Source organism: Canis lupus, chromosome 15, assembly GCF_003254725.2.
Source record: "Canis lupus dingo isolate Sandy chromosome 15, ASM325472v2, whole genome shotgun sequence".
NCBI classification, from domain to species: domain Eukaryota; kingdom Metazoa; phylum Chordata; class Mammalia; order Carnivora; family Canidae; genus Canis; species Canis lupus.
The window spans coordinates 52,085,990-52,113,799 of NC_064257.1; the positions used below are offsets into that span (position 1 = coordinate 52,085,990).

The 27,810-nt window shown below is 38.3% G+C and overlaps 1 protein-coding gene across 1 annotated transcript in view; it reads right to left on the minus strand.

The window, feature by feature from the left end:
• The window catches only part of DCHS2 (dachsous cadherin-related 2), a 193,207-nt gene that overhangs the window by 78,173 nt on the left and 87,224 nt on the right, over positions 1 to 27,810 (minus strand). The window contains exon 2 of the mRNA XM_035698787.2: positions 5,094 to 5,285. Coding sequence (XP_035554680.2) covers positions 5,094 to 5,285 — 192 coding nt within the window. The remainder of the gene's footprint in view (positions 1 to 5,093; positions 5,286 to 27,810) is intronic.

Sequence of the window (27,810 nt, forward strand, 5' to 3'; positions counted from 1 at the left end):
AACAAACTGTTTTTTTCAATGGCAGCCATCTCCTTGCCCATTCCTAATAATAATGAAACCAATAGTAAGCCACTCAGGGGACACAGCAGCTCCAATCTGTGCCAGGGCCTGGTTTAGTATGAAATCACCTAAAGAGTAGGGTGAGATTTTGAATACGAAGTACCCATAGGGAGGTTGTTTCTCTTCAAACCAAACTAAAATATGTTGTGCTTTGTTGGAGCGCTTTCCTTATACAAAGCAAGGAATTTTCAAGTAGAAGAATGTTATGACTCACACACATCATTGTCTTAGTCCATTCCAGCTGCTCTCACAAAGTACCATAGACTGGGGAGCTGACAAACAACAGAGACTGATTTCTCACAGTTCTGGAGACTAGAAGTCCAAGTTCAGTTGGCAGCACAGCCAAGTTTGGGGCAAGGCTGGGAGACTGCCAACTTTTCCTGGTGTCCTCAACTGGTAGAAAAGGCTAAGAGGCTCTCTGGGGTCTCTTTTTTATAAGAGCACCAATCCCATTCATGAGGGTTCCACCCTCATGACCTAATCACCTTCCAAAGGCCCCACCTCCTAATATCATTACTTTGGGCGTTAGGTTTTCAATATATGAATGGGGAAGAGGGTGTGTACAAATATTCAGACCATAGCAATCATCAGCCTGGAGATGGTCTCTTCTCTGATTTCTAAAAATTATCAAAAAGCTGTGCAGAGCCTGTAAACATTTTATTGGTTATTTTAAAAATAAAATACCTTTTGGCTAGGAAATTAAAAGTGCATCCCATTTGTTCAGTCTGGTAAAGCTCTGTGGAGAGATGCTGTGGCTAAAGATGCACATGAACATTGCAAGAGAGTCTGGTAAGCTGAGAGAAAAGGGAAGCATTCTTCATAATGTGTGTAGACTCGGCTCAATAGGAAAACAGACAAAAGCAAGGAGGTTTAAATTAAATATCTGGGTTGATTTTTTTTATTCCACTGCCAATAATCGTAATTAATTGCACTGCTTTGGGGGGATAAAAAATTTCCGGCATTAACCGATCTTACTTCTCTTAAGATAATTTCTTTATACACTTTTATAAGATCATCTGAAACCAACTAATTAGAAACAGATGTTCAACTACTGCAGAATTGGATTTAAACTGGTTACTCACTTTTAGGATGGGCTTTTACAATTGTCTCAAAACCTATTAAGAATATATTTCTTGGGGGCACCTGCATAGCTCAGTCGGTTAAGTGTCCAACTCTTGATTTGGGGTCGGGTCATGTGCTCAGAGTCATGCAATTGAGCCCTATGTTGGCCTCCAGGTGGAGTATGGGGCCTGCTTCAGATTGTCTCTCTCTCTCCCCCTTTCCCACTTCCTCTGGCTTGCACATGCACATATCTCTCTAAAACAACAACAACAACAAAAGAATATATTTCTGAAGTCTTGAATTAATATTTGTGTGTGCATATATTGAGCTTTACATAATCACATAGATTTGAATTAATCTAAATTCCTCTGTTTATCCCTATTTTTGTTTCCTACATCTTTTCTTACAAAGAAGCAAGAATTCCTAAAACCACATCGTTAGGGGTTGATAAAATCTAGTCAAATCATACTAGTTTTACCAAATATAAATGACTTCATTTTCATGGTAGTTTCTACATGTTTACTTGTCGTAAATATATTTTTTACTTTATTTGAGAGAGAGACAGAGCAGAAAAGGGGCAGAGGGAGAGGGAGAAGCAGACTTCCCACTAAGTAGAGAGCCCAATGAGGGACTTGATCCCAGGACACCGAGATCATGGCCTGAGCTAAAGGCAGATACTTAAACCACTGAGCCACCAAGGCACTCCATGTAGTAAATATATTTAGACTCATTTTTTTCCCTAACAAATTATGTCTTAAGTAGGTAAATCTGACTATTACTTTCAAAAGAGAAAGTTTAGACCAGATTCATGTTAGTAGTACCCAACAAAGGAGTAGTAAGCAGATAAAAAAGAAACAAGGAAAGTCTCCAAAGCAGAATAACTGAAAAAATAAAAACGCAGAATAGTATGCATATAATAGGTTATCTTTGCTGTAACATATTGAAAATTGAAAAAGCAGTTTCTGAAATGGACTTGGAAATGCAAATGGAGGGGATCCCTGAGTGGCTCAGCGGTTTAGCGCCTGCCTTTGGCTCAGGGCATAGTCCTGGAGTCCCAGGATCGAGTCCCCCACCAGACTCCCTGCATGGAGCCTGCTTCCCCCTCTGCCTGTGTCTCTGCCTCTCTGTGTGTGTGTGTCTCTCATGAATAAATTAATAAAATCTTAAAAAAAAAGAAATGCAAATAGAATAGGCAGAAATAGCCAAGGCAATCTTGAAAATGAAGGACAAAGCTAAAAGGATATACAATATTATGACCTATTACAAAGCTTAAGCAATGAAGAGAGTTTGATGCCAGTACAGAGGTAGATAAATAGGTAAAAAAAAATAGGAGGGTGCCCAGAAATAGACATATACGTACATAAGCACATGATTCAGGACAAAGAGACACTCCAGTGCAATGATGGAGAATGGTCATCTTAGTATCCATATTAGAAAAAAAATAACAAGCCTTCCTCCTACTAGATTGAAAAAATGAGTATGAAAGGTTAAACAAAGTTTTCAGAAGAAGATGTAAGGTAATGCCTCATATCTCTAAGGTAGGCATATACTTCTAAAAAGGACAAAGCATCAGCTTAAAGATAAGCAAATTGATAAATTAAGCTTTATTAGAATTAACAACTTCTGTTCCTCAAAAGGCACTGCTAAGGGAGTAAAAAGGCAAGCCAGAGAATGGAAGAAGATATACACAATAAACATATACAACAAAGGGCTTGAATCCCCAAAATATAATGAATTCATATACAGAACAAGAAAGGAATCCAATAATACAATAGAAAATAGGTAAAGAACTGAAAAGACATGTCACAAAATCAGTTCTACAAACAGCCAATAAATTTATGAAACAGTGCTCAATTCATTAGTCATCAAGGAAATGCAAAATAAAACCCCAATGTGATACACCACTGCATGAGTACCAGAACTGTTATAATTAAAAAGACATTAAATATCAATTATTGGGAGGATGTGGAGCAAATGAAATTCTCATACCCTATTGGTGGGAGTATAAATTGGTACAGTCATTTGAAAAATTGTTTGGCTTTCTTATGATCTAGCAATTCACTCCTAAATATATACTCAATAGAAATGCTTGGGGTGCCTGGATGGCTCAGTCCGACTTTTGATTTCTGCTCAGGTTTTGATCTCAGAGTCATGGAATCAAGCCTTGCGTTGGGCTCCTTGCTCAGTGGGGAGTCTGCTTGAGATTCTCTCTTTCTCCCCCTCTGCGCCTCCCCTGCTTGTACTCTCTATATAACTAAATAAAATCTTTAAAAAAAAAAGAAATTCTTGCATTTCTTCACCAAATTACAGGTATAACAATGTTAATAGAAGCACTATCTGTAATAGCCTAAAATGTATGCTATCAATCATAGAATAGATAAAAAATGATAAAAAATTCCCATAAAAGAATACTATAAACCAATGAGAATGAATGAACTATTACTACACACAACAGCATGTATGATTCTCAGAAGTAATGTTTGGCAAAAGAAACAATAAGAACATGTAGTGTATAAATCTATTTGCTGAAAGTTTAAAAACAGGCAAATGATATTTGTTGTTAGAAGTCAATAGTGATGGGAACGCCTGGGTGGCTCAGTCCATTAAGCCTCTGCCTTTAGCTCAGGTCATGATTTCAGGGTCCTGGGATCAAGCCCTGTTTCAGGCTACTGGCTTTTCCCTCTCCCTACACTCCTCCACTGGCTCACATGCTCTTTCGCTTGTGCTCTCTCTCAAATAAATAAGTAAAATCTTTTTTTTTTTTTTTAAAAAAAAAAAAAAAAAAAAAGGTCAGTAGTGATTAACCTGAAAGGCAGTGGTTGGGAAGGTGGGGATGATTGGGGAGGCAAGGGATAAGCAAAAGGCCTAGAGACGGGCTTCCAGGGTTCTAGTAATGTTTCTTCATCTGCTTCCATACACGTGTTTATTTTACAAAAACCCACTAAACTGTACTATAATTTGTGCACCTTTATGCATGCATTTTATGTCAATTTAAAAGTTTACCCAAAAAAAGACATAAAAATCAAATTGAAGATGACTCTACTGACCTAAGATGAGTCAATATGAACATTAGAAAGAATAATGTCAGCAATGAATGAAATGCAACAAATATGTAAAAATCTAGGACTCTATAGCACACTAGGAAAGAAATCATCCATACCCTTCAGAGATAGTAAATGTCCCAACTCATTGTTCTAAAAACTGATAAAATAATGAGAAATAAGCATTACCCTGTTTCTTCTCTATGAATCGTATTTCAGGATAATCGAATTGTTGATGAGAGAACATTCTTAGTTGAAAAATTCTAGATAATAAATGCAAGAGGAGTAACGGAATTCAAAAGTCACCTCATTGCACTCCCTAATGGAACAATGGCCTGTGTCGGCTGATACAATAAGAAGCACACAGTACCACCTAAATGAATCCAAAACTAATTAGGTTTCTGACTTGGAATGCCAGTTCATAGGAAATATGATAAAAGAGGACATTAAATGAATCCCAAGATGTAATCAGCCACATTCTGAATGTGGAAAATTTATAGGTCAAATAATTTGATTTCTTCCAAAACCAAATACCATCAGAAAAAGGTAAGAAGGGGCAGCTGACTGTTACAGATTGAAACTTAAGGGATATTGCACAATTTTTTAACTCATTTGGATCTTAATTCAAATAAGTCACCTTTTAAAAGACATTTTTAGATAATCCAGAAAATGTTAAATGGAGTGGATATTAGATATTATTAAAGAATTATTAATATATCGCAGTCTTGCTTTTAAAAAGTAATTTTCTGTTATAGATATGACTGAACTATTTATGGATGAAATGATATTTAATAATGTCTGGTATTTGCAAAGGAAAGAGGTAGTGATTTGTGAAACGAGATTGGCTAATTGGTAATCAATGGTACTCTCTGATATGTACATAGTGGTTCACTGTTGAGTATGTTTGAAGTTTCATGCATGAACACTTACCCCATCCCTAGCTTTCACCAAGAGGTCATAGGTTGCTGGATCCCTTTCCCTATCAATATCTTGAGAAACACAGATTCGCCCATCATGTGGGTCGATCTGGAACGCTGGAGATGCATCATAGCTTTGGAATCCATCATAAAGAGAGTACTCCACAAAGCCATAGAGTCCTGCATCTGCATCAGAAGCCTTAACCTACAAGACAAGAGGTTTTAATCAGTAAGGAAATGGAAATGTTAACATTACTTTTCAGTTGGTCATTAATTACTATCACGATTTGCACAGCCATTCATTCATGAAGCATAGGTTTTGGTTTCAACTCTCTCCTTTTACCTTCTGTGACAGTTCTCCTTCTTAGTCTCCTTAGCCTGTTTCTATACTTTCTTTCTTTTCTTTTCTTCTTTTTCTTTTCTTTCCTATTTGTTCATGAGAGATGCAGAGAGAGAGGGGCAGAGACAGGCAGAGGGAGAAGCAGACTCCCTGTGATGAGCCTGATGTGGGACTTGATCCCAGGACCCCGGGATCATGACTCGAAATAAACGCAGATGCTCAACCACTGAGCCACCCAGCCATCTCAAAAATGATCAATTATTTTTTATCAGCACAATACATATGCAGGAGTTCAACCCTCATTATTATGCTTCCCAAATAAAACTTCATATCAATAACATGCCTTCCTCTTCATTCCATTCTATCTGGAGCGTATAACTGGGATGTGACTTTGGGGGTTCTTCATGCAGTCTGGCACAGTGGTTCTCAATCAGGGTCAAGTCTGCCCCCAACAGGACATTTGGCAATGTCACAACTGGGGAGAGCGTGCTGTGGCATCTGGGGGTGGAAGCCAGAGTTGCTGCTCATCATCCTACCATACACAGGGCAAACCCCACAACACATAATGATCTGGCCCAAAATGTCAACAGTGCCTAGGCTGAGAACCGCTGCATCTGATGAAACTCAACAATGGGCACTGTTATTTCCCTCTTTAACTGCCTTTATTTATTTTCAACTGATGACACAGTCTTGTAAATTTCTCTTCACTCCCATCTATCTCATATTCTCTGGCAATATTATTTATTCTGTGCAACCAGCTAACATGTTTGTGAGTTATTCTTCTCATCAGATGGGCTGAACCAGGAAATCCACAAACTTCCCAACTACAAAGAGCTAAATTCCAAGTACATTTGGTCTATTCCATTCTGGCAGCTGTTAATGATTTAGTAGCCTCAAGTTCTCAAAGACACCAAATATATTTTCTAAAAGCATATGGGATTCTCAATAATTTTGGCTTGATTGGAAGATAAGTATAATGAACTTTAAATTCTAAAACTCATTCTCAGCCTTTCGTAGCACATATTAACAAATAATCTGGCTTACATAAAATGAGTTTCCTTATTTCCACTTTTGAGACCTTTCTCTCATCTGGACTTTTGGCAGGCAAAACAGAAAAAGTCAGAAGTGGGATAAGAGTACTGATCTCAATTTATGTCAGATGCTCAGATTCTGAGCTTCAAAATCATAAAATAAAAATGTATTTATTCCTCCCTGGTTTTACTCAACTCCTTAAAAATACTGACCTAGTATTTTAGAACAACATATTTTTCCTGCTACTATTTGGTCTTGAATACCAGTAATGAATCTGGCACCTTCATGAGGTCTATATTTTCCAGTATCTGTTGACTTACACATAGAATTTAGGCAATTCAAATTATAGAAAAATGGGGAAAGCTTTGCCAGATCTTCAAGAGGAAATTTGATTAGTAAAAGCTCACTGGGCCTTTGCTTCAGAGATCGCTGCTTATATAAAAGAGAGAAACATCTGGTCAGAGTCTATTATCACCATCTCATGGTGCTAATTTTGGATCGAGAAGAGATCTCAGGAGGATTGATTCCTGAATCTACTCAAAGAGCCATGTCCAATCTACCTGTCTTAGACTGAGCTGAATGTAGAGATTTTCACTCTAAACTGACCTTGAGTCAGAGTTGTTCTCCCTTAGTCTGATCTCTCACAAATTTAATGCAGACATTATAAAATGCAAAATATTGATATAATATTAAGATTCCCCTGGTTGCCTTATTAGCTTTCTGAAATAAAAATTTTTTTGACTGCTTCCTTATATTAACAACTGGGGAGATAAACTGAGAACACTGACTCTTGAATACATGTTTTTTGGATGTTCTATAAGTGGAATGGATCTATTTACACTTCATTCACCAGCACAGACCTCACTATTTTGTAGGGTCTCCTTTTTAACAACTGGGCAGCTTTGCTGGAAGTCACCTGCCCAACCATTCACATCGGTACCCCTAAGCCCAAAAGTCAACCCAAAGTCATAGGGTGACACACTGTGAACAACACTGTCCTCTAAGTATTCCTGGGAAATCACATCATTGAATTCAGTGACATTTCTAAAAAAGCCTCAAAGCTCAATAAAAAAAAAAGAGCAATCAAACAGGAAAGTCATAGAAAAAAAAATGGTTGCAAAAAATGACTTGTTTAGATGAAATTTAAAATGAAATAACCCATTTTAATTTTTTTCTTTTGGTAATTTCCAAAATTTCTACCAACAGCATATAACAGTTTGTTTGAAGAAACCAAGCTATTGACACCACACACATTACAAACATGACTTCAAATAGAAAGAAAAAAATAAATTACAAAATAACTTTTTAAATTCTATGTGCTTGGCCCACCACTGATCCCACAGTGAAAACAGGATTATAATATTCCAGTGGAAGCTGGATTCAGCACCGAAGACCACAAGAGATGCAAGCATGCTACTCTCTGAACACAATTTTGGCAAGTTCATCAATGACTTGTGTTTCATAAATTCTAATAATCAAGGCTCGGTCCTTATTTCTACACAACTCAGCAGCTTTCCAGACAGTTAATTGTTTTCTTATTGAAGTATTTCTTTCCCAGACACCATGCTCTGGCTCTCCTGCTCCTCCTACACTTCTCTGACCTCCTTTCAGTTTCCTCCACTGGCTCTGAGTTCTCTTCCTGGCCTCTGAGTGCTCTAGTGCCCCACAGCTTAGTCTTGAGACCACTTCTCTTTTCAATCCACACTACCTTGCTTATGGTGGGTGAACAGTGGACCCCGAAGACAGGTCCGTGTTGTAATCCCAGGAGCCCGTGGATATTGCCTTACACGATAAAAGAGTGATTATTGCCTTATATTGCAAAACATGGTTAGGTTAAGGATTTCAAGAGCAGCTTGTCATGGATTATCCAGATGAGCCTTTCATCCAAAACAAGAGCCCAGAGAAGACAGAGGCAGAGATCAGAGTGAGAGGCTACATACCAGAGAACACCAACAAGCATTAGAGCTTAGAAGAGACAAAGAGAGGGAGGGAGAAAGGCCCTGCAGGACTTTGGATTTCTAGCCTCCAGAAGTATGAGTAATAACAATTTCTGTTGTTTTAAACCAGCAGATTTATGGTTATTTGTTACAGAAGCCGTAGGAAATGAATATACTCCTGAGTGATCTGACCCAGGCCCACAGTACTAAACCAACATATGGTGTCCCAATATTGCTATCTTTGTCTGGTGCTCCAGATTCATGCATCCTGCTACCAATTAGACAGCACCTCTCATGTGGCTAACAGGCACTTCAAATGAGGTATGTTTAAACAGAACTCTTGATACCTACCATGCAAATATGCCACTCTCCCAGTGTCCTTGGTGATGGTGATGCCATCCACTTTTTGTAAAGGCAGCCAGAAAGATACAACTCAAATGACATCAAATCATGTCATTCTTCTATTCAGAATGTTCCAACAGCTTCTCCTAATCACTTCAGTAAAATCAGACCCTTTAATTTGATCCTGACCACTTTTCTGACCTTATCTCCCACTACTCTCTGACTCACTCCTTTCTGGATATGCTGGGCTCCTCAATGGTTCCAGAAGCTATCAGTTTGAGTAACTTGCTTCCTCACCTCTTTCAAGTATCTGCAAAGACCATCTAATCACAGAGACCTTTCTGAATCATGCTACCCAAGAGTGTCACCCTCATTTCCGCCATACTCTTGCTCTTTACCTTGCTATGCTTATCTTCCGAGTACTTATCTCTATTTTATACTGCATTATATATTTTTATCTATTTGTTTATTTCTCCTCATGGAATTTAATCTTCAGAGCAAGTATTACACTTATCTTGCTCCTTGGTATATCTCCAGCACCCATAATGCTAATGCCTGGCTCATAGTGAGGATGCTGTAAATATTTGTTGCACGAATGAATCAATCTCATGTTGTCATAAAATGCAAGCATGTTCTAGAAATAGCTTTTGTTATTATTTTCCTTATTTTGACCTTGGAAAAACAAGAATGAAAAGATTCTCAACATCATTCATCATCAGAGAAATATAAAACAAAACCACAATGAGATATCACTTCACACCTATCAAAATGACTAAAATCAAATAAAAACAACCAGTGTTGGCAAGGATGTGGAGAAAAAGGAATCCTTGTGTGCTGTTGGTGGGAATGCAAACTGGTGCAGCCACTGTGGAAGACAGTAGGGAGGTTCCTCAAAAAAATTAAAAATAGAATTACCATATAATCTAGTAATTCCACTACTGGGTATTTACCCAAAGAATACAAACACACCAGTTCAAAAAAAAAAATGCACTTTTAGCACTCTTAGTTTATTGCAACAGTATTTACAACAGCAAATTATGGAAGCAGCCCACATATCCATCATTGTATAAATGGATAGAGAAGATGAAATATCACTCAGCCATAACAAAGAATGAAATCTTGCCATTTTCAACAACACAGCTGGATCTACAGAGTATAACGCTACGTGAAATAAGTCAGTCAGAGAAAGACAAATACCATATGAATTCACTCATATGTAGATTTAAGAAACAAAGTAAACAATGAAAAAAAAAAGAGGCAAGCCAAGAAACAGACTCTTAATTATAGAGAATAAACTGATGTTACTAGAGGGGTGGGGGACAGGCGATGGGTGACATAGGTAAAGAGGATGAAGGGTACATGCACCATGGATAAGCACTGATAATGTATAGAATTGTTGAGTCACTGTATTGTACACCTGAAACCAATATAGCACTGTATATTAAGTATACTGGAATTAATTTTAAAAAAAAAGAAAGAAAGAACAAGAATAAGATAGCTGTGCAGACACCATCACCACCTCCTAGGGCTGTACCACACCACACAGCCATGCCCCACTCCACCATATTCTTTGACATCATCATCGCCAATGAGGCCTTCAGCCACATCTCCTGAAAGCTGTTTTCAGACAGACTCTCAAAGATAGCAGAAAACTTTCATGTTCTAAGCACTGGGGAGAAGGGATTTGGTTATAAATGCTCCTGTTTTTAAAGAAATTATTGTGGGGTTTAAGTGGCAGGATGATGACTTCAAATGCTATAATAGCACTGGCAACAGTCCATCTAATGGAAAAAAATGACAATGAAAGTATCATCCTGAATTATACACATCCCAGCACCTTGTCCATATCAAATGCTATGCCAAACATAAATGGTTCCCAAGAATGCCAAGACTGTGTGGTTAGATGGTAAGCCTGTGACCTTTGGCAAAGTGAAAAAAAAGTGCATGAATACTGTGGAAGCCATGGAACAGTCAGGTCTAGGAATGGCAAGACCAGAAAGAAGATCTCCATTGCCGGTGTGGAAAACCGATAAATGTGACTTGCATTTTATTTTAACTACCAGGCCATTCCTTCTGTTGCTCAGGGGAACACCCCTCATCCCTGTTTGCTTCTAACGTCTGTAATCTTTGTATTCACACTTCAGTTCTTTGGGTTCCGTATTTTCTTTATCTGACTCCAAGTCTTGCTGGATTGCAGAGTTAAGTTTATGATTATGGAATAAAAACCAAACAATAGCAACAACAAAAGAACAAGATATTTCAGAACTTCCATCAAATATTCATTGAGGAATAATTTTTAACACCTCAGACACAATCTATTAACCAACCCATATCATCATAGAATAAAATCCAAAATGCTAGAATTGGCAAAGGAAAAAAAAGACTATTTTAAGACATGTGGAACTATTCAGAGGTTGGAAACAGAACTATATTTTATTTTCACCTTTTAAAATGTATTTCCATAAAAGTTGATAGAGCTGTTAGAGGAATAAACTGTATATCTATTTTCAAGTTACAGAAAAAAAAAACCTTATTGTTCTAATAACATGTTTCTATTGCCTTAATTGAAGAATAGGATTAAGAAACCACTAATTCTACTACTCTTTGACCCACCCACCCCCAAAAAAGCAACCAAAGAAAATTTTATAAAAGGAGATCGATGGGTGGAGGGAGGGGTAACTTGTCCTATGAGGTATTACAAATAAACAATTAAAACAGTGTGATCTAAAAAAAGAATTGGCAGGCAGATCAGTAGAACATAAAAGCAAGACCTGAACGAGAATCTGGTAAACCTAAATTATTTTTATATTACAAAGGAAACATCATAAACCACTGAGGAATGTAGGTTTATCCACATAAGTTGCTAGAAAAATTGGCAAAGTACAGGGGGGAAAATCAAGTTTGATATTAACCTTACACGAAAGTAAATTCTACACAGATATGTTAAATTTAAATAATGAAATTGTTTAAAGCACCAAAAAAATATAGGGGAATATTTGGCTGATGCTTGTATTGGAAAGAAATTTAAAAGCAAAAAAGGATTACAAAACTAAAACAGATGGATAAAAATCACAAAGGAGAAAATCAATACAATGACTACATAACCATTTGAAATTCTATTATGTCAAAAATACCATACACAAAAACATTTAAAGGTGAATTAGGTGCAATATCTATTATATAAATATAGATACAAATATGAGCATGCATATACACAAAAGCTAATGTCCTTAATATGGAAATAGGCATTTAAAAACAACACTGACTTCTCATTATAAAAAAAAAAAAATGGGTAAAGGACAAAAGCAAAGTCACAGAAAAATAACATGTATTTAAGAGATACAACTCTACCAGTCACAAAATAAATGAAAATTAAAATAATATTTTAAAAATATTGGCAAACATTAAAATAATGTTTTAAGTACAACAAGGATGAAATCAATATGCAGTCATTTTTAAGCCTATCTGGGAAGTAATTTTGTTCTTACCATATGCATATGGTAAATATTCTCCAAAACTTAAAAATATTCATCTCTTTTGACTCAGTTAGTATATTTCTAAAAATATATGCAGACAGCTATTCGTATGAAAGACATATAATGTAGCATTATTTATTCTAGAACCCAAATGTCCAACAATAAGAGTTGTTAAATAAATTATAATTCTTCCATCGGTAGAATATAAATGTATAATGAAAATTGTACATTTAAAGACACATGTTTAGTAAAAAGGAAATAAGTCAACTAAAAAGTCATATATGATATCTCATTTCTACAAAAAGTATCCAACATACAGAATAAAAATTAAAAGGAAATAAACCAGAGCAGGGAACCCTTCCAAACTCCATTTTATGAGGGCAGCATTACCTTAATACCAAAACCAGGCAAGGAAACTACAAGAAAAGAAAATTATAGGCCAATATCTCTGATGAACATAGATGCAAAAATCCTCAACCAAATATTAGCAAACCAAATCCAATAGTACATTAAAAGGATCATACACCATGATCAAGTGGGATTTATTCCAGGGATATAAGAATGGTTAAACGTCTGAAAATCAATCAATGTGATATACTACATTAACAAAACAAAGTATGAAAATCATGCAATCTTCTCAATAGATGCAGAAAAAGCATTGGACAACTCAACAGCCATTCATTATAAAAACTCTTAACAAAGTGAGTATAGGAGAATGTACCTCAACATAATAAAGGCCACATATGACAAGCCCACAGCTAACATCATGCTCAATGATGAAAGCTGAGAGCTTTTCCCCTGAGATCAGAAACAAGACAAGGATGTCCACTTTTGCCACTTTTACTAAACAGAGTACTGGCAGTCTTAGGGAGATTAGGCAAAAAAAAAAAGCACCAAATCAAAAAGGAAAAATTAACACTCTCTATTTGCAGATGACATGATATTATACAGAAAAAAAATCTAGAGTTTACCAAAAGAAAAAATTGTTAGAACTAATAAATGAATTCAGTGAAGCTGCAGGATAAAAAAAATCCATATACAAAACTCTGTTGTGCTTCTATACAGTAATAATGAATATCAGAAATAGAAATTAAGAAAAAAATCCCATTTATAAGGGCATCTAAAAGAATTAAATACCTAGGAACATTTACCCAAGGAGGTAAAATACCTGTATACTGAAAACTATAAAAGCATTGATGCATTAAACTGAAGAAGACATAAACAAATGGAAAGATATTCCACGCTCATCCACTGCAGGAATTAATATTGCTAAAATATCCATACTACCCAAAGCAAGCTACATATACAAAGCAATCCCAATGGCATTTGTCATAGAAATAGAACAAGCCATCAAAATTTCTGTGTGACCACCATAGGTGCTGAATAGCCAAAGCCATCTTAAGAAAGAAAAAACAAAGTTAGGGGCATCACATTTCCTGATTTCAAACTATATTATAAAGCTGTAGTAATCAAAACAGTATGGTACTGGCATTAAAAACACACAGAAAGATAAGTAAAAAAGGATAGAGAGGGGTGTCTGGGTGGCTCAGTTGGTCAAGTGCCTGCCTTCGGCTCAGGTCTTGATACCAGGGTCCAGAGATTGAGTCCCATGTCCAGTTCCCTGATCAGCGGGGAGCCTGCTTCTCCCTCTCCCTCTGCCACTTCCCCTGCTTGTGTTCTCTTGCTCGCACTCTCTCTCTCAAATAAATAAGTAATATCTAAAAAAAAAAAAAAAAAAAGGACAGAGAGCCCAGAAATAAACCTACACGTATACGATCAAACAATTCGTCAAAGGAGCCAAGAATAAACAATGGGGAAAGTTTCTTCAATAAATGGTGCTGGAAGAACTGGACAGCCATTTATGCAAAAGACTGAAACTGGATTACTCTCTTACATCACACACAAAAATCAAGTCAAAGGGAATTAAATACTTGAACATAAGACTTGAAACCATAAAACTCCTAGAAAGAAGCATAATGGGTAAGCTCCTTTGCATTGGTCTTGCTTGCTAAGATTTTTTGGATCTGAAACCAAAAGCAAAGGCAACAAAAGCAAAATTAAACAAGTGGGACTATATAAAACTAATTTTGGAAAGGAAACTTGTATTGCTCTAAAATTAACCAACAGGAAAGAAAAAGAAAGGAAAAGAAAGGAAATGAAAGGAAACAAAACGAAAGTAAACCATCAACAAAATGAAAAGACAACCACAGAATGGGAGAAAATATATGCAAATCACTTATCTGATAAGGGGTTAATATCCAAAGTATATTTTTAAAAGACAACAACCTCATATGACTCAATAACAAAAAAGGGGGGATCTGAATAAATATTTTCCCCAAAAAAAAAAAGACTTAGAGATGGCCAACAGCCATTTTTTGAAGGTGTTTAATATCACCAATCATCAGAGAAATGTATATCAAAAATCACCACCAGGAAATATCTGTCAGAATTGCTCCCCCCCCCCAAAAAAAAAAAGAAAGGAAAGGAAAGGAAAGGAAAGGAAAAAAAATAACAAGTGATGGCAAGAATATGAAGAAAAAGGAATCCTCATGCATTGTTGGTGGGAATGCAGACTGGTGCAGCCACTGTGGAAAACAGTATGGAGATTTCCTCCAAAAATTAAAAATAGAACTACCGTATGATCCAGAAATCCCACTTTTGGAGCATATACCCAAAGAGAATGCAATGTAATCAGTATCTTGAAGCGATACCTGCACTCTCATGTTCATTGCGGCATTCTTCACAATAGCCAAAACACGGAAACAACCTAAGTCTATCAACAGATGGATGGATAAAAAAAGATATGGTGCGTATATTCAGCAGATTATTATTCAGTCATGAGAAAGAAGGAAATCCCACCATGTGCCACAACATGGATGGCCCTTGAAGGCATTATGCTAAGTGAGATAAGTCAGATAAAAACAAGTACCGCATGGTATCACATATACGTAGAATCTTTAGAAAAAGAGTCAAACTCGTAGAAACAGCAGTAAATTGCTTGCCAGGGGCTGGGGCAGGGTAGGGAAATAGGGAGTGGCTGGTAAAAAGGGAGAGGCTGGTAAAAAGGTATTCAGCTATCAACTGAATGAGGTTTGGGAATCTGATGTAAAACATAGTAACTGTAGTTGATAACACTATATTGTATAGTTGAAATTTGCTAAGTGACTAAAACTAAAAGTTCTCATCAAAAAAGAGGAAGGGAATAAATATGTGAGGTGGTGGGTGAGTTAATGAGCCAGATGGGGGGAATCTTTTCATGATGTACACATACACCAAATCACCATGGTATACACTTTAGATATCTTACAATTTTATATGTCAATTATACCTCAGTAAAGCTGACGTCAAATAATGAATAAATGAAAACAAGCCAAACATTAAGTAATATAACATGGGGAATAAGTGATTTTTATTTTCACTCCATTCAGTTTTTTGTGCACATTCTCATAAATTTAGTTTCATGGTAACAATATTATGAAAAAGAAACAGAGTATCAAAACTACAAACCTAAAAAAAAAAAATTGTATTTGATAAGCAGCTGCCATCCATTTATTCAGCCATTTGTGAGGACAGCGTCTGGTACCTCATTCTTGCAAACGCACCAGGAGCAGATACAGAAGAGGCATAAGGCCTACACTATCATGGACTTCAGAAGCAGATTCCCACGAACTGTTCTGTAAAAGGGTAGATAATAAGTATTTTAGGCTTTGCAGGTCGTCAGGCCTCTGTTCCAATGATTTGACTCTGCTATTTTAGCACAAAAGAGCCACAGACAATAGGTAAATGAATGGCTTTTTTTCTAATAAAATTGTATTTGTAAATACCAAAATTTGAATTTCATATGCTTTTCACTGTTACGTATTCACTGATACAATGCTGACATACGAAGAGAGATAAATACAGGCCTTGTAACGTATTATAAAAATACTGCAAAAATTATTAAGTAATTAAGGAAATCTGATCTGATCTTTTTGGGTAACATTTTATATTATTTTTGCCTTTCAGATTGGAAAAGATGAAAGGTGTTGATCATGTCCAGTGAATGTTAAAGATATTCTCACTTTCAGTAAAAAAATGGGAATACAAAAGCCCACTGAAATGGAGATGGTTAACTTTAGAGCAATACAGCAGACTAGTAAGAATTTGTTAAAAAGAATAAAGCAGATAGATCCATGCGTGCACACATAGAAAAATAACTGGAATATATTTTTAAGAATTAAAGTTTAAAAATTTGCAGTAAGGTCCCACTTTTGAATTTTCAAACATGCTATATGTGGTACAGTAATCCTATTGCTTTTGACTCTAGGATCTCACAGGTCAAGGGAAGAGAAGGGCTTTTATAATGCCTCCCCTCCACCCAAAACTAGAATGATCCGTCCTCCACTCCAGAGGCAAAAAAGGATGGATCAGAGAATGAGGAGAGCCAGGTTTGGGAGAATTAGGTGCTGAAGGAGTAGACTAAAATGAGAAAGACTGACAAATGGAGGCAAACTAATGCTTCTCCAGGAGTGTGCCCACATGTCCAAGGGAACACAGGCCAGGCCAGGGGACAGGGCGAAGGAGCAGCTGGGCAAGGGGCATCATGCTTGGCTTCTCAACACCCTCTCGCTACCATGAGGGTTGCAACTGCACTGCAAGACTTTTTTTTTTTTTTTTTTTTTTATTTATGATAGTCACAGAGAGAGAGAGAGAGGCAGAGACATAGGCAGAGGGAGAAGCAGGCTCCATGCACCGGGAGCCCGACGTGGGATTCAATCCTGGGTCTCCAGGATCGCGCCCTGGGCCAAAGGCAGGCGCCAAACCGCTGCGCCACCCAGGGATCCCTGCACTGCAAGACTTAAAGTACAAAGGGGACTTTACATGCTTTGGGGTTCCATGGGTGTGGTCACCAGCGGAGGAAGAAGAGCAGATACAGTTCTCCCCACCATCACCTGGACTCTTTCAACATGAACAGCAGGTGAAAGCGATGGGCCACGTGGTACCACCTGACCTGCTGAAAAGTACGGCCTACTTCCTCTTGCCCAGCTTCCTAACTCAAGATAGAACACCACTGTGCAGAGTTGCATAAATGTTACTATTTCCAGAGACAATAAAAATCTGAAGAGCATGCCCCAAACTACTCACAGGTGTTCTCTCTTGGGATGCAATCCATGGCAAATGTTCACTTTTTAAAAGATGTGTTTTTGTAAGCAGCATTTTCTATTGAGCATGCTTTGGTTGATGCACAAAGCTCCTATGCTGTATGACTTTTAGGGCCACCCTCTCCCCACTCCGCCCACAAAGGACACCCTTCAGGGCCTGTGAAGTCTAGAAAGGGGAGCTGGTTGCTATATATATATTTTTTAAAGGATTTCTGTGAAACATTAAATGTTCTTTCAGCCAGTCGCTGCTTCGTTAAATGAGGGTGGGGAAGGAGAGAGTGCACATGTAGAAGAGAGAAGGGCCTCCGTATCTCTGCATTTCAGAATACATTCTGAGTATATGCCTGTGTCTTAATTTTTTGCAGCCATGCTTTTTTGTTACTATTTTTCTGCACTTTATTTTTTATTTACATTCAAGAACGAATCTTCTAAAGACTCTTCATTTTTTAAAAAAATTGATTGAACTTGTTTCATGATGATAACACTCTGGAAGTAGTTAAAGGCAAGTGGGTGCAATACATACGTGCTTCTAAGAAACATGATTTCCAAAATTCTTAACTTCTTAAAAAGAAAAAAAAAAGTGTCTCATTCTCTTTTGAGGATGAATAGCCTAAATTAGAATCATGTGACTTTTATCTTTTAATTGTAACCTTCCCTGCACATGTTTTGTGAAAACAAAGAGGTCTGCTAAATTTATGAACACACAGGGTCTTCCCAGTAGAAGGGAGCACTCTCAGACACAAACATGAACAGATACACTCTAAACTCCAGGGGCTCCCATGGGTTGGAAACTCCTCAGGAAAAGACAAATGGTGGGAAGGCAAAGGTAGGAAGTCCACAGTCTAAACTTAAAGCTGTGAGGAGTTCCAGAATGAGCCCTGAGTTGCTCCAACAGAGTTAAGGGCTGTTTTTACACCTGCAAAAGCACCATAATCACAGTTGACAAGTGTTAAGGTTTGGAAACTTCAGTTCCATTTAGCAGCTTTGCTTTCTGGGAGGAAAAGAGAAGGCGGTGTGGGTAGATGGAACAGAAAAGCCTGGGCTGCGTGGCTCTACCTCCCTGCCCTGACGCAGCCAACTGCTGTAGAGCTGCAAATTACCATAAGTATATATACTGTTCAGGGAATTTCCTACCACATATCAGTGTTCCCTTTATGAAGACCTACAGGGAAAAAATTCCCCCAGGCTTTCATTCCAGGAAAGTCAATGCCACTTCTCGGGAGCAGCAGAAATGTTTCTAACTGGGGGACTACATGAATCCTTGTTCCTATGGGGAATTGCATCAGCTTTAATGCATATGCATGATCTTGCCCACTCTACTTCCATGTACTAAATTCTTCCTGGTTTTGTCTTATTATGTAACTTCGTGCTCTTTTCACCTTGATTTCCTTAATTCTATCTTTCGGAATCTCATGTAGTTTTGTTAGTAGCTTCCTCTTATTTTTTTTTAATTAGGTGGAGTACAAAGTACATTAACTTAATGAAGACTATCTTATAGAAATAGATACTATAAGCATAACAGTTACATGACGATAACTGAACGAGGAATGCAAACTTAAGAGACAGAGACCAGGGGCAGCCCGGGTGGCTCAGCAGTTTAGCGCCTGCCTTCGGCCCAGGGCGTGATCCTGGAGACCCAGGATCGAGTCCCACATCGGGCTCCCTGTGTGGAGCCTGCTTCTCCCTCTGCCTGTGTCTCTGCCTCTTTCTTTTTCTGTCTGTGTCTCTCATGAATAAATAAATAAAATCTTAAAAAAAAAAAAAAAGAGAGAGAGGCCAGAAAAAGGCCAAGACCACTCTAAATACGTAGCTAAAATGAATTAAGCGCACAGCCTCTTCCTTGCAAATTAGAGCCTCTATAAGTTGACTGAAGGCCCACTCACATGGCTGTCCAACTCATCCCACAATGTTTCAATAAACACTTGGGCCTGAAACCTTTGAGCTGGGAGTGAGACAAAGACAGGACGAGGAAAGTAAATGGTTATTTTAAAAAAACAAGCTGTGTATCTTCATATAATAATCAGCTCTTTTATCTCATGTCAACATAATCATGAGGTTTTCTGTATCCCAAATGCCACAAGTGCCATATCAGTGCTGACGACTATGTCTAAAGGAAACTTTTAAGCCAAAAAGCAGTACTTTCTTGCCAACGTATGCTACAGACTTTTTCACTATGACATATACCAATCTAAATTTTCCAGTTTTCCAGAAATGTCCTATCAGTCTTCTCCACCATTTCAGCCCTGAATTAGACATGCTCCTTTTGTGACCCTGAAGTCTAAGGAGCAACTCCTCACTACTCCTCCAAGCACGTCCAGGGACGCTCAGAATTAATTACATCAGAGGTTAATGATGTCTCCTCACACGGCCTTATTTGTATTCCCAGGATGGCACAAATCACTCAACACATACATACATAATCTTGATGTGCATAGGGAATAATTCCTTGGTCCCAGATACATCCATACTCAAGAATTTAAAAATCTATATAAGATTGGTCACATAGCTTTTATATCCATGATATAGTCATATATTAATTCTCTCAGAAAGCACAGGTAAAGGTGAAGAACAGAAAGTTCTCTCCCCCTGCTCTATAACTGTTATTAATGAAGGCGGCTAGAGTCCAGGCCAGTCTTAGGGCCACCAACATCTTACTCCAGGCCAGACTAATATATTACAACAAATTTCATTCTTTACTTAAGTCGGCACTATTTCACTTGTAAAGCAGTGAAAGATCAGGACAAGTAGAGTGGTGTTACAGCTAGTGATTAAGCCGAGGGCTTCTCTCAGGAGCCAGAGTAGCTTTGAAATCTGGTTTCCCTTCTTAGCACCTTATCTTGAGCAGTAACTTCTCTATGTCTCCGTTTTATGAAAAGGAAATAACCCATCTGTAGGCATGTGCTCAGTTGCAAGTAACAGAAAACTCAACCAAGACATCTTAAACAATAAGAGCACTTGTCATTCCCCTTGTCAAGAAGTCTGAGGGTAGAGGAATTCCAGGACAGGTTAGTTCAGCAGCTAAGCAATCCCATCAAGATTTTCAGTCCTTATACCTCATTTCCTCCACCCCCTGCTTGGTGCAGCTTGTTTTCTTGGGCTTGATCCTCACTTTGGACCAAGTTTGCTATTTGGTGCCATACATCATTTGCCAATGGTTACATGCAGAGATAGAAAGGAGAGCATGTTTGCCTTGACTCTATGTTTTAGAGCAAGACACCTCTTTTCAAAAGTTCCTACCAGCCTTTCCCTTAAGTCTCAGAACTGCATGACCTGCACAGACTTAAGCAATTACTTAGCAAGGCAACTTAGACCATTATTATTTGTTTAGACCAATTGCAATTTGCTTCTAGGGGAAGGACTGGGGAAGGGCCAACAAGGAAATGCCCTTAGGGAGAAGGATAAAGGAAACAAGGACTGTATACCAAGGGTAAAGGTGCTAAGACGACTGTTGGGTAGCCAACAACTGGGCTCTGCTGTGCTATTTCATGGGACCATTGTGTAAATGAGATCATGTGTGTAAAGCTCCTAGCACAATACTTAGCAACCACAATGGTAAGGAGAAAAAAAAGAGCTGTTTGTATTATTAAGAATATTTTTAATAACATCCATAAGCATGAGTACCACATACTCTTTCTACACAGTGTTCATAATCTGTTTATTTAAATACAAAGTTTTTTTAAAGAGTATTTATTGGGATCCCTGGGTGGCGCAGCGGTTTGGCGCCTGCCTTTGGCCCAGGGCGTGATCCTGGAGACCCGGGATCGAATCCCACGTCAGGCTCCCGATGCATGGAGCCTGCTTCTCCCTCTGCCTATGTCTCTGCCTCTCTCTCTCTCTCTCTCTGTGTGACTATCATAAATAAATAAAAATTAAAAAAAAATAAAGAGTATTTATTTAAAAGAGAGAAAGAGCGTGCACAAGTGGGGGGGCAGAGGGAGAGGGAGAGGGAGAGAGAATCCTTAAGCATCAGCTGGCTGATGCTTCCCATCTATCCTCATAGCCTCCTGGGTTGTGGTCTCTCTTCGCTCACACATCAAACACTCTGCAAGGAGAGGGACTGTTTGTTTCTATGTTGTTCACTGTTATTCCCCACTGCCCAGTGTGCTGTTTGGTCCAGCACAGACCCCTCATTGAAGGCCCTGTTCTAATAAAAACATTTTATCATTGACCAAGTTTTATTGGTACACTCAGAAGTTTGTCAAATTTAAATGATGAGTTAAAGCATTTCCAAAGCACAAGCAAACTTTCTTTCCAGTGAAGAGTAGTTAATAGGACTATTACAGAAAGCAGTTGGGGGGGGGGGGGGTTGTCTTGGAAAGTATTCAAATATCTTTAGTGGAGAAAAGCAGAAAAGTTAAGAAGGGAAGTTAAAGGATGAATCAGAGGACAAAGAGGAGTTATAGTAATAAGAGCTGCTATGAAAAAAAGAAGAAAGAGCACATAAGCTGAAAACACTAAGGTTTATTAACTAATCGTTTCTTTATGTGTGAAGAGTATGCTAACATTTCATTGTGCTTTCATTTGACTTAAAAAATCGAGGAGTTATTCAAGGGAAGAATTCTTATTACCATTTTATAGTTTAGAAAATTGAGTGAGGTAAACATTTGTCATTTTTGTGGTTACACAGCATCCTGAGTTGACAAGAAAAAATTGAATGCAATCAGCTGAGGCCTCTGGGATTTGCATTTTAGCTTTGGTCTTAGGAATACTAGAATTCTCTCTCAAATATAGGTTCTATGTCGGTCTGTTAAATCTTCATCCTTCGTATGTAGAAGATTACTTGGCATAACAGGTACAGATAACAGATGCTCAGTTATTTTGGAAGGAAGGGAGAAAGGGAGGGGGGGAGGGAACAATCTCTCCTGTGGTAAGGGGCCTGACTATGCAAGATAGGTCTTCAACTGCCCAAAGTTTATGTCTCATGCCAATTTGGTGATTCTGATGAATTCAGTGGTGAGGTATCAGTGAGCCACCGGTGTAGAAGTCCATTTCCAATCAGCCTTAAAAGTAACAATGATGACACCGTAGTCACATTTTGTTGACTACTGTGATCACTTAATTGCCTCTGAATTCAAAAAGAGAAAAGAGTTTATTGGGCCACCAACACCAACACTTTACATCAGTTTCCATGGTCTCCCCAACCCACCTTTATAACCTCTTGTAATGTCTATATTCCATCAAGATGCACAATGTACCACTTCACGTACTCTTTGCTCCAGGATTTGCCTCATGGTGTACCTTCTGCATGGAATTCCTTCCCCGTCCACTTTAATATGATCAAATCCTATTCATAATTCATTCATTTATCTGAATGTGAGGGCCCAATGCAATTGCTACCTCTTCCAAGAAACCTTCCTTGATGTGCTCCACTGAAGTAGTCTTCCCTTCCACTGAATTCTCATAACCACTTAGCTGTTTCATTCTTATAATACTGACCATTCCCTATTTATTTGTATGTCTTAAATCTTCTCCCATCACTTCTTTAAACAAGATCTCAAAGAACTGAACAGCCCAAGAGAAGAGGAAGATACCCTTAGTGAAATAAATGGCCTGAGCAAAAATGTTAAGAATCATGCTATCCCATGGCTGTGAGTGGAGGAGGCATGGAGGCAGGTAGTATAAGCCAAGAGTAGACAAGGGTATTATCCTAGGAAGTAGAGCATGCAGTCAAATGTGTACTTTAACAATCCTGGAAAGTCCATCAACAATCCGGGAGAGTTGAGATAGGGAAGGGACATAAACAGTTATCTGAATGAACATCTATTAGGGCAAAAAAATAAGCAACACATTTGTCTAATCATATTCCACCACATATACAGTGGGCTAGGATTTAATGGCTGGTTATTTGCTCTATGTCTGTTCTCAACTTCTTTCATAAATTAAGCCAACAGTTTAAAATTAAGGTTGTTTAGGTCTAGAACACCTGTTCTACATTCAAGAAGAGAACCAATTTGTATTCCTGAATGTGGCTCAATTTAGGACATGGGCTCCATTTATTTATTTATTTATTTATTTATTTATTTATTTATTGTTTTTAAAGATTTTATTTATTCATTCATGAGAGACAGAGAGAGAGAGAACGAGAGGCCGAGACACAGGCAGAGGGAGAAGCAGGCTCCATAGAAGGAGCCAACATGGGACTTGATCCCGGGTCTCTAGGATCACACCCTGGGCTGAAGGCAGCCCTAAAACGCTGAGCCACCTGGGCTGCCTTCATTATTATTTTACATGATATAAAATAAAAGCAGTTCACTTTTACTTCCTCAGCTTCTTCCCAAATACAACTTGCTTTTTCACAAAACTGTGGCAATCCTTTAATCAGATACTGCGCCTTTTGGTTTTGTAGACAACTGCCCTCCTAATGGGCATTCTTTCACCTTCTCTTTAAGCCTGACTGTGCTTAACAGTCAGTTGTGCCCATCTCACGGTTAACTCGCTCAAGGACAGACAAAGCATTTACTGTCTACAAAAGGTCTCTTCTAAACAGACATTAAAGCAACCTGAGAAATGTGAAAAAAAATTTCCTGAGCCCCAGATCTCACCTTTGCCAATGAATTCTGTATGCTGCTTTCATAGCAACAGCTTCTCAAAATGAAGATATGAGGAAAAGGCTGAGAAGTCATTTCCCCCTCTCTTTCATTTGCAAAATAATAAATAATGAAAATCTGGCCCATCATCTCAGTGTATCTGCTCATCTCTGGGCTGGATAGAGTGAAACCGTGCAGGAGGGATGCAGCTAGTAAGAGGAGCATCTGAAAATATAAAAGAAGGGGTTACTGAATGGTCTAAGAACAGACTGGAAAAGGAGAAAGGGAAAGGAATGGAAGTAGGTATGCTTTGATTTTTGTTTTTGCTTTTGGGAGGGGGAGAAGTCCCACCTGATACATGTTTACCTTCTATCTTTTTTATTTTTTTATTTTTTTAAAGATTTATTTATTTATTTATGATAGAGAGAGAGAGGCAGAGACACAGGCAGAGGAAGAAGCAGGCTCCATCCCAGGAGCCCGACGCGGGACTCTATCCCAGGACTCCTGGGCCAAAGGCAGGCGCCAAACTGCTGAGCCACCCAAGGATCCCCCTTTTTTTAAATTTAACTTAATTTTTAAAATAAAATTGTATATATTTAAGGTATGCAGCATGATGTTTTGAAATACATACACATTGTGAAGTGATTACTACAGTCAATTAATTAACATACCCATCTCCTCATATAGTTGTGTGTGTGTGTGTGTGTGTGTGTGTGTGTGATGAGTGCACCTGATAGCTACTCTTATGGTACACAATTTCCAGTATACAATACAGTATTATCAACTATTGTCACCATGCTGTACATTGGATCTTCAGAATGTATTTATCCCACATAAATGAAACTTTGTCCCCTTTGACCAATACTTCCTCATTTCCCCTACTCCCTGCCCCTTGGTAACCCACTGCTCTACTCTCCATTTCTATGTAGTAACTCTCTTTAGTTCCACATAGAAGTGATATCATGTTGTATTTTTCTTTCTGTGACTGTTTTTTTTCACTCAGAATAATGTCCTCCAGTTTTATCCATGTTGCTGTAAATGCAGGGTCTCCTTCTGTTTTAAGGCTGAATAGTCCAAAATCTACATCCCCACAAGGCCATATACTATGATCAGTGAATATCTGTTGATTTGATTTTAATGTCATTCAAATAAAGGATTACATATGATAAATTTTCCCTGTGCCCTAAAGAACTGGGGCACTACATAAGAGCCTGAATCCTGGTCCACCATTTACTAATTGTGTCAAATGGGAGTAACAAGCACTTTCCAGGGGTAAAGGTGAAGATTCAATGAAATAATGTACAGAAAGTGTCCGATGCCTGACATGTAATAGCCCTGAATAAAGCTTGGTTACTATTATTCCCCGCTCTCATTCTCCTGCTCACCCTCATGTCTTTCTTTACCCAACCCCACCTCCAGCCCTTCTGTTGTCACATGGTGTGACTCAGCAGTTCTCAACCCCGTGCTCTAAGGTGTAAGGCTCGGCAATAAGGCATGTCTCAAATACTGTGTTTTTGATATAGAATAACTTCCAAAATTTTTGAATAATTTGGAAAGTGAGCTTGGCATCTTTGATGCCAAACCTCACAAGGATATCCCCATGATGATGCTACTTCCAGTTATTCTCATTCTATAACCTCCCACATAGGACACCCTCAGACTAACTGCCAGCCCCGGTCATTAAAGCCATATAAATTTATTGTATGAAGACATTTATTTCTCCATTCCTACTCAAAACTAAGGCCTGAGTCTAGTTATATATACCCAAACTCATTAAGGTCCCCAACTTCAGATGGTTCAATTTAGGATTTTTCAACTTTGTGGTGGTGCAAAGGTGATACATACTCATTAGAAACAATACTTTGAGTTTGGAATTTCAATCTTATCCTGGCCTAGTGGTACATGGTACCACACTTTCATGTGATGCTGGGCAGTGGCAGCTCCCCGTCAGACATGTCATCACAAGGGTAAACAGCCAATACACTTGCAACTATTCTGTACCCAAATCATCATTCCGTTTGTCACTTTCAGTATAGTATTCAATCAATTACATGAGATTTTTCATGTTGTGTATAAAATAGGATTTGTGCTGGATGGTTTTCCCAACTGTATACTGTATGCTAATGAAAGTGTCCTGTACATGTTTAAGGCAGGTGAGGCTAAGCTAGGACATTCAGAGGTTAGGTGTATATGCATTTTCAACTTGCAATGAGTTTATTGGGATGAAATCCCATCTTAAATCGAGGAAGATCTATATTTAATAGAGGCAATTCATCACAGATCTGTACTGCTTGAAGCAAAACATTGGCAATGGTTTTAGAAGGACATTTTTTCCTTTAACATCATCAAATTCTTAATCAGGACTCCCTTCTCTACTCTCTCCTCCTTCCCACTAGATCCAAGGGGAATAGGAAACAGACTTACTTTCCCCTTTATCGGCATAAGCTCTCAGTGTTTGTGGGTTTTTTCCATGCCTCCAAAACATCATCTTAAGAGGAGATTTGGAGTTTCATGGAAGATTTCATTAGATCTGTCTTCTGGGAGAACTGGAAACAGAAACTGAGTTGTAAAATGTTAGACTGCCATGCCTGAAAGCAACTTCCATTTTCCATTCTGGATTGATTTTAAAATATGGTATCATTCCCAGAACTGTTAAGAATAATTCAACTTTTACCTACCCACCCTTCCCCCTTTGCTCTTAATCCTTCCCTCAAATCAGATGGCATGCAAGATTTTACTATTAAAATCTGCCAAGAAATATGAAAAACTAGTGAGCACAAATCTGTTAATAGTTAGAAATATATTACAGAAATACATTTTTAAGTACTCTGCATTTAGAAAAAAAACCTCACAGGTTTTAAGACATGCTTTATTGCTGAGTTCTACAATGATATATCGAGTGGGGGTGGGGGTGGGGTGAGGTGGTCAAGGACAACTGAGTCACAAAGTAGAAAACAGAAGGGAGGTGGGCAGGAAAATGGGAGTTGGGGATAATAGTAACTAAATTTTATTAAGCTTCCTCATAAACATGTTGTTTTAGTTTGGGGCTGGTATCTTTATATGGCAAAGAGATAACAATCATACTAGATGGGGAAGAGGGTTGAGTAGTAAGATGCAAACTCCAGGCCAGCAGAGGGAGTTGGTGGCAAAGGGATTCATACACCAAAGTCTGTCCATAACTAATGCAGGCCTTTAGAGGCTGAGCAGAAAACAAAGTAAATTCCAGCTGTGCCCAGAATGTTCTGCTGAGGTTCCATAGCTCCAAGCTGTTGCACAACAGTTAGGGAAACCTAAGGGTTCCCCTGAGAACAAAGGAATAGAGAGGGAGTTCCAAACTGCCGTGAACAGGTTGCAAGAGAGCATAAATCCGTAGGATGTTTCAGTCTGTACCAGCAACCCATGAAGAAATCACCAGGATTTTTCATTTATAAAAACACAAGTAACATTTTCCTTTAAACTACCTAGACTGCCAGGTGTGGCCCTTATTGTGTGATGACATAAGGACCCCTAAAGAACTACCTTGAATGGCCCTTCTCATGTAGGAAACCAGACACTGGACACTGCGCTCCCCAGTACCCACCTCCTATTGCCCTATGTGGAGAGACTTGGAAATGTGTGGGCCTGCTCACGGAAAGCCACACGCATGCCTCGTCTCAGTGTGGTGACGTTACGGAACAACACAAATCTGCCCTGAGAGCCAAGACTAATGGAACTCTTTAGGTTTTTGTTTTTTTTTATTTCTTTTTTTTTAATAAATTTATTTTTTATTGGTGTTCAATTTGCCAACATATAGAATAACACCCAGTGCTCATCCCGTCAAGTGCCCCCTCAGTGCCCGTCACCCAGTCACCCCCACCGCCCGCCCACCTCCCCTTCCACCACCCCTAGTTCGTTTAGGTTTTCTTGAAGAGATGATGAGACTTCACACTGCTTGC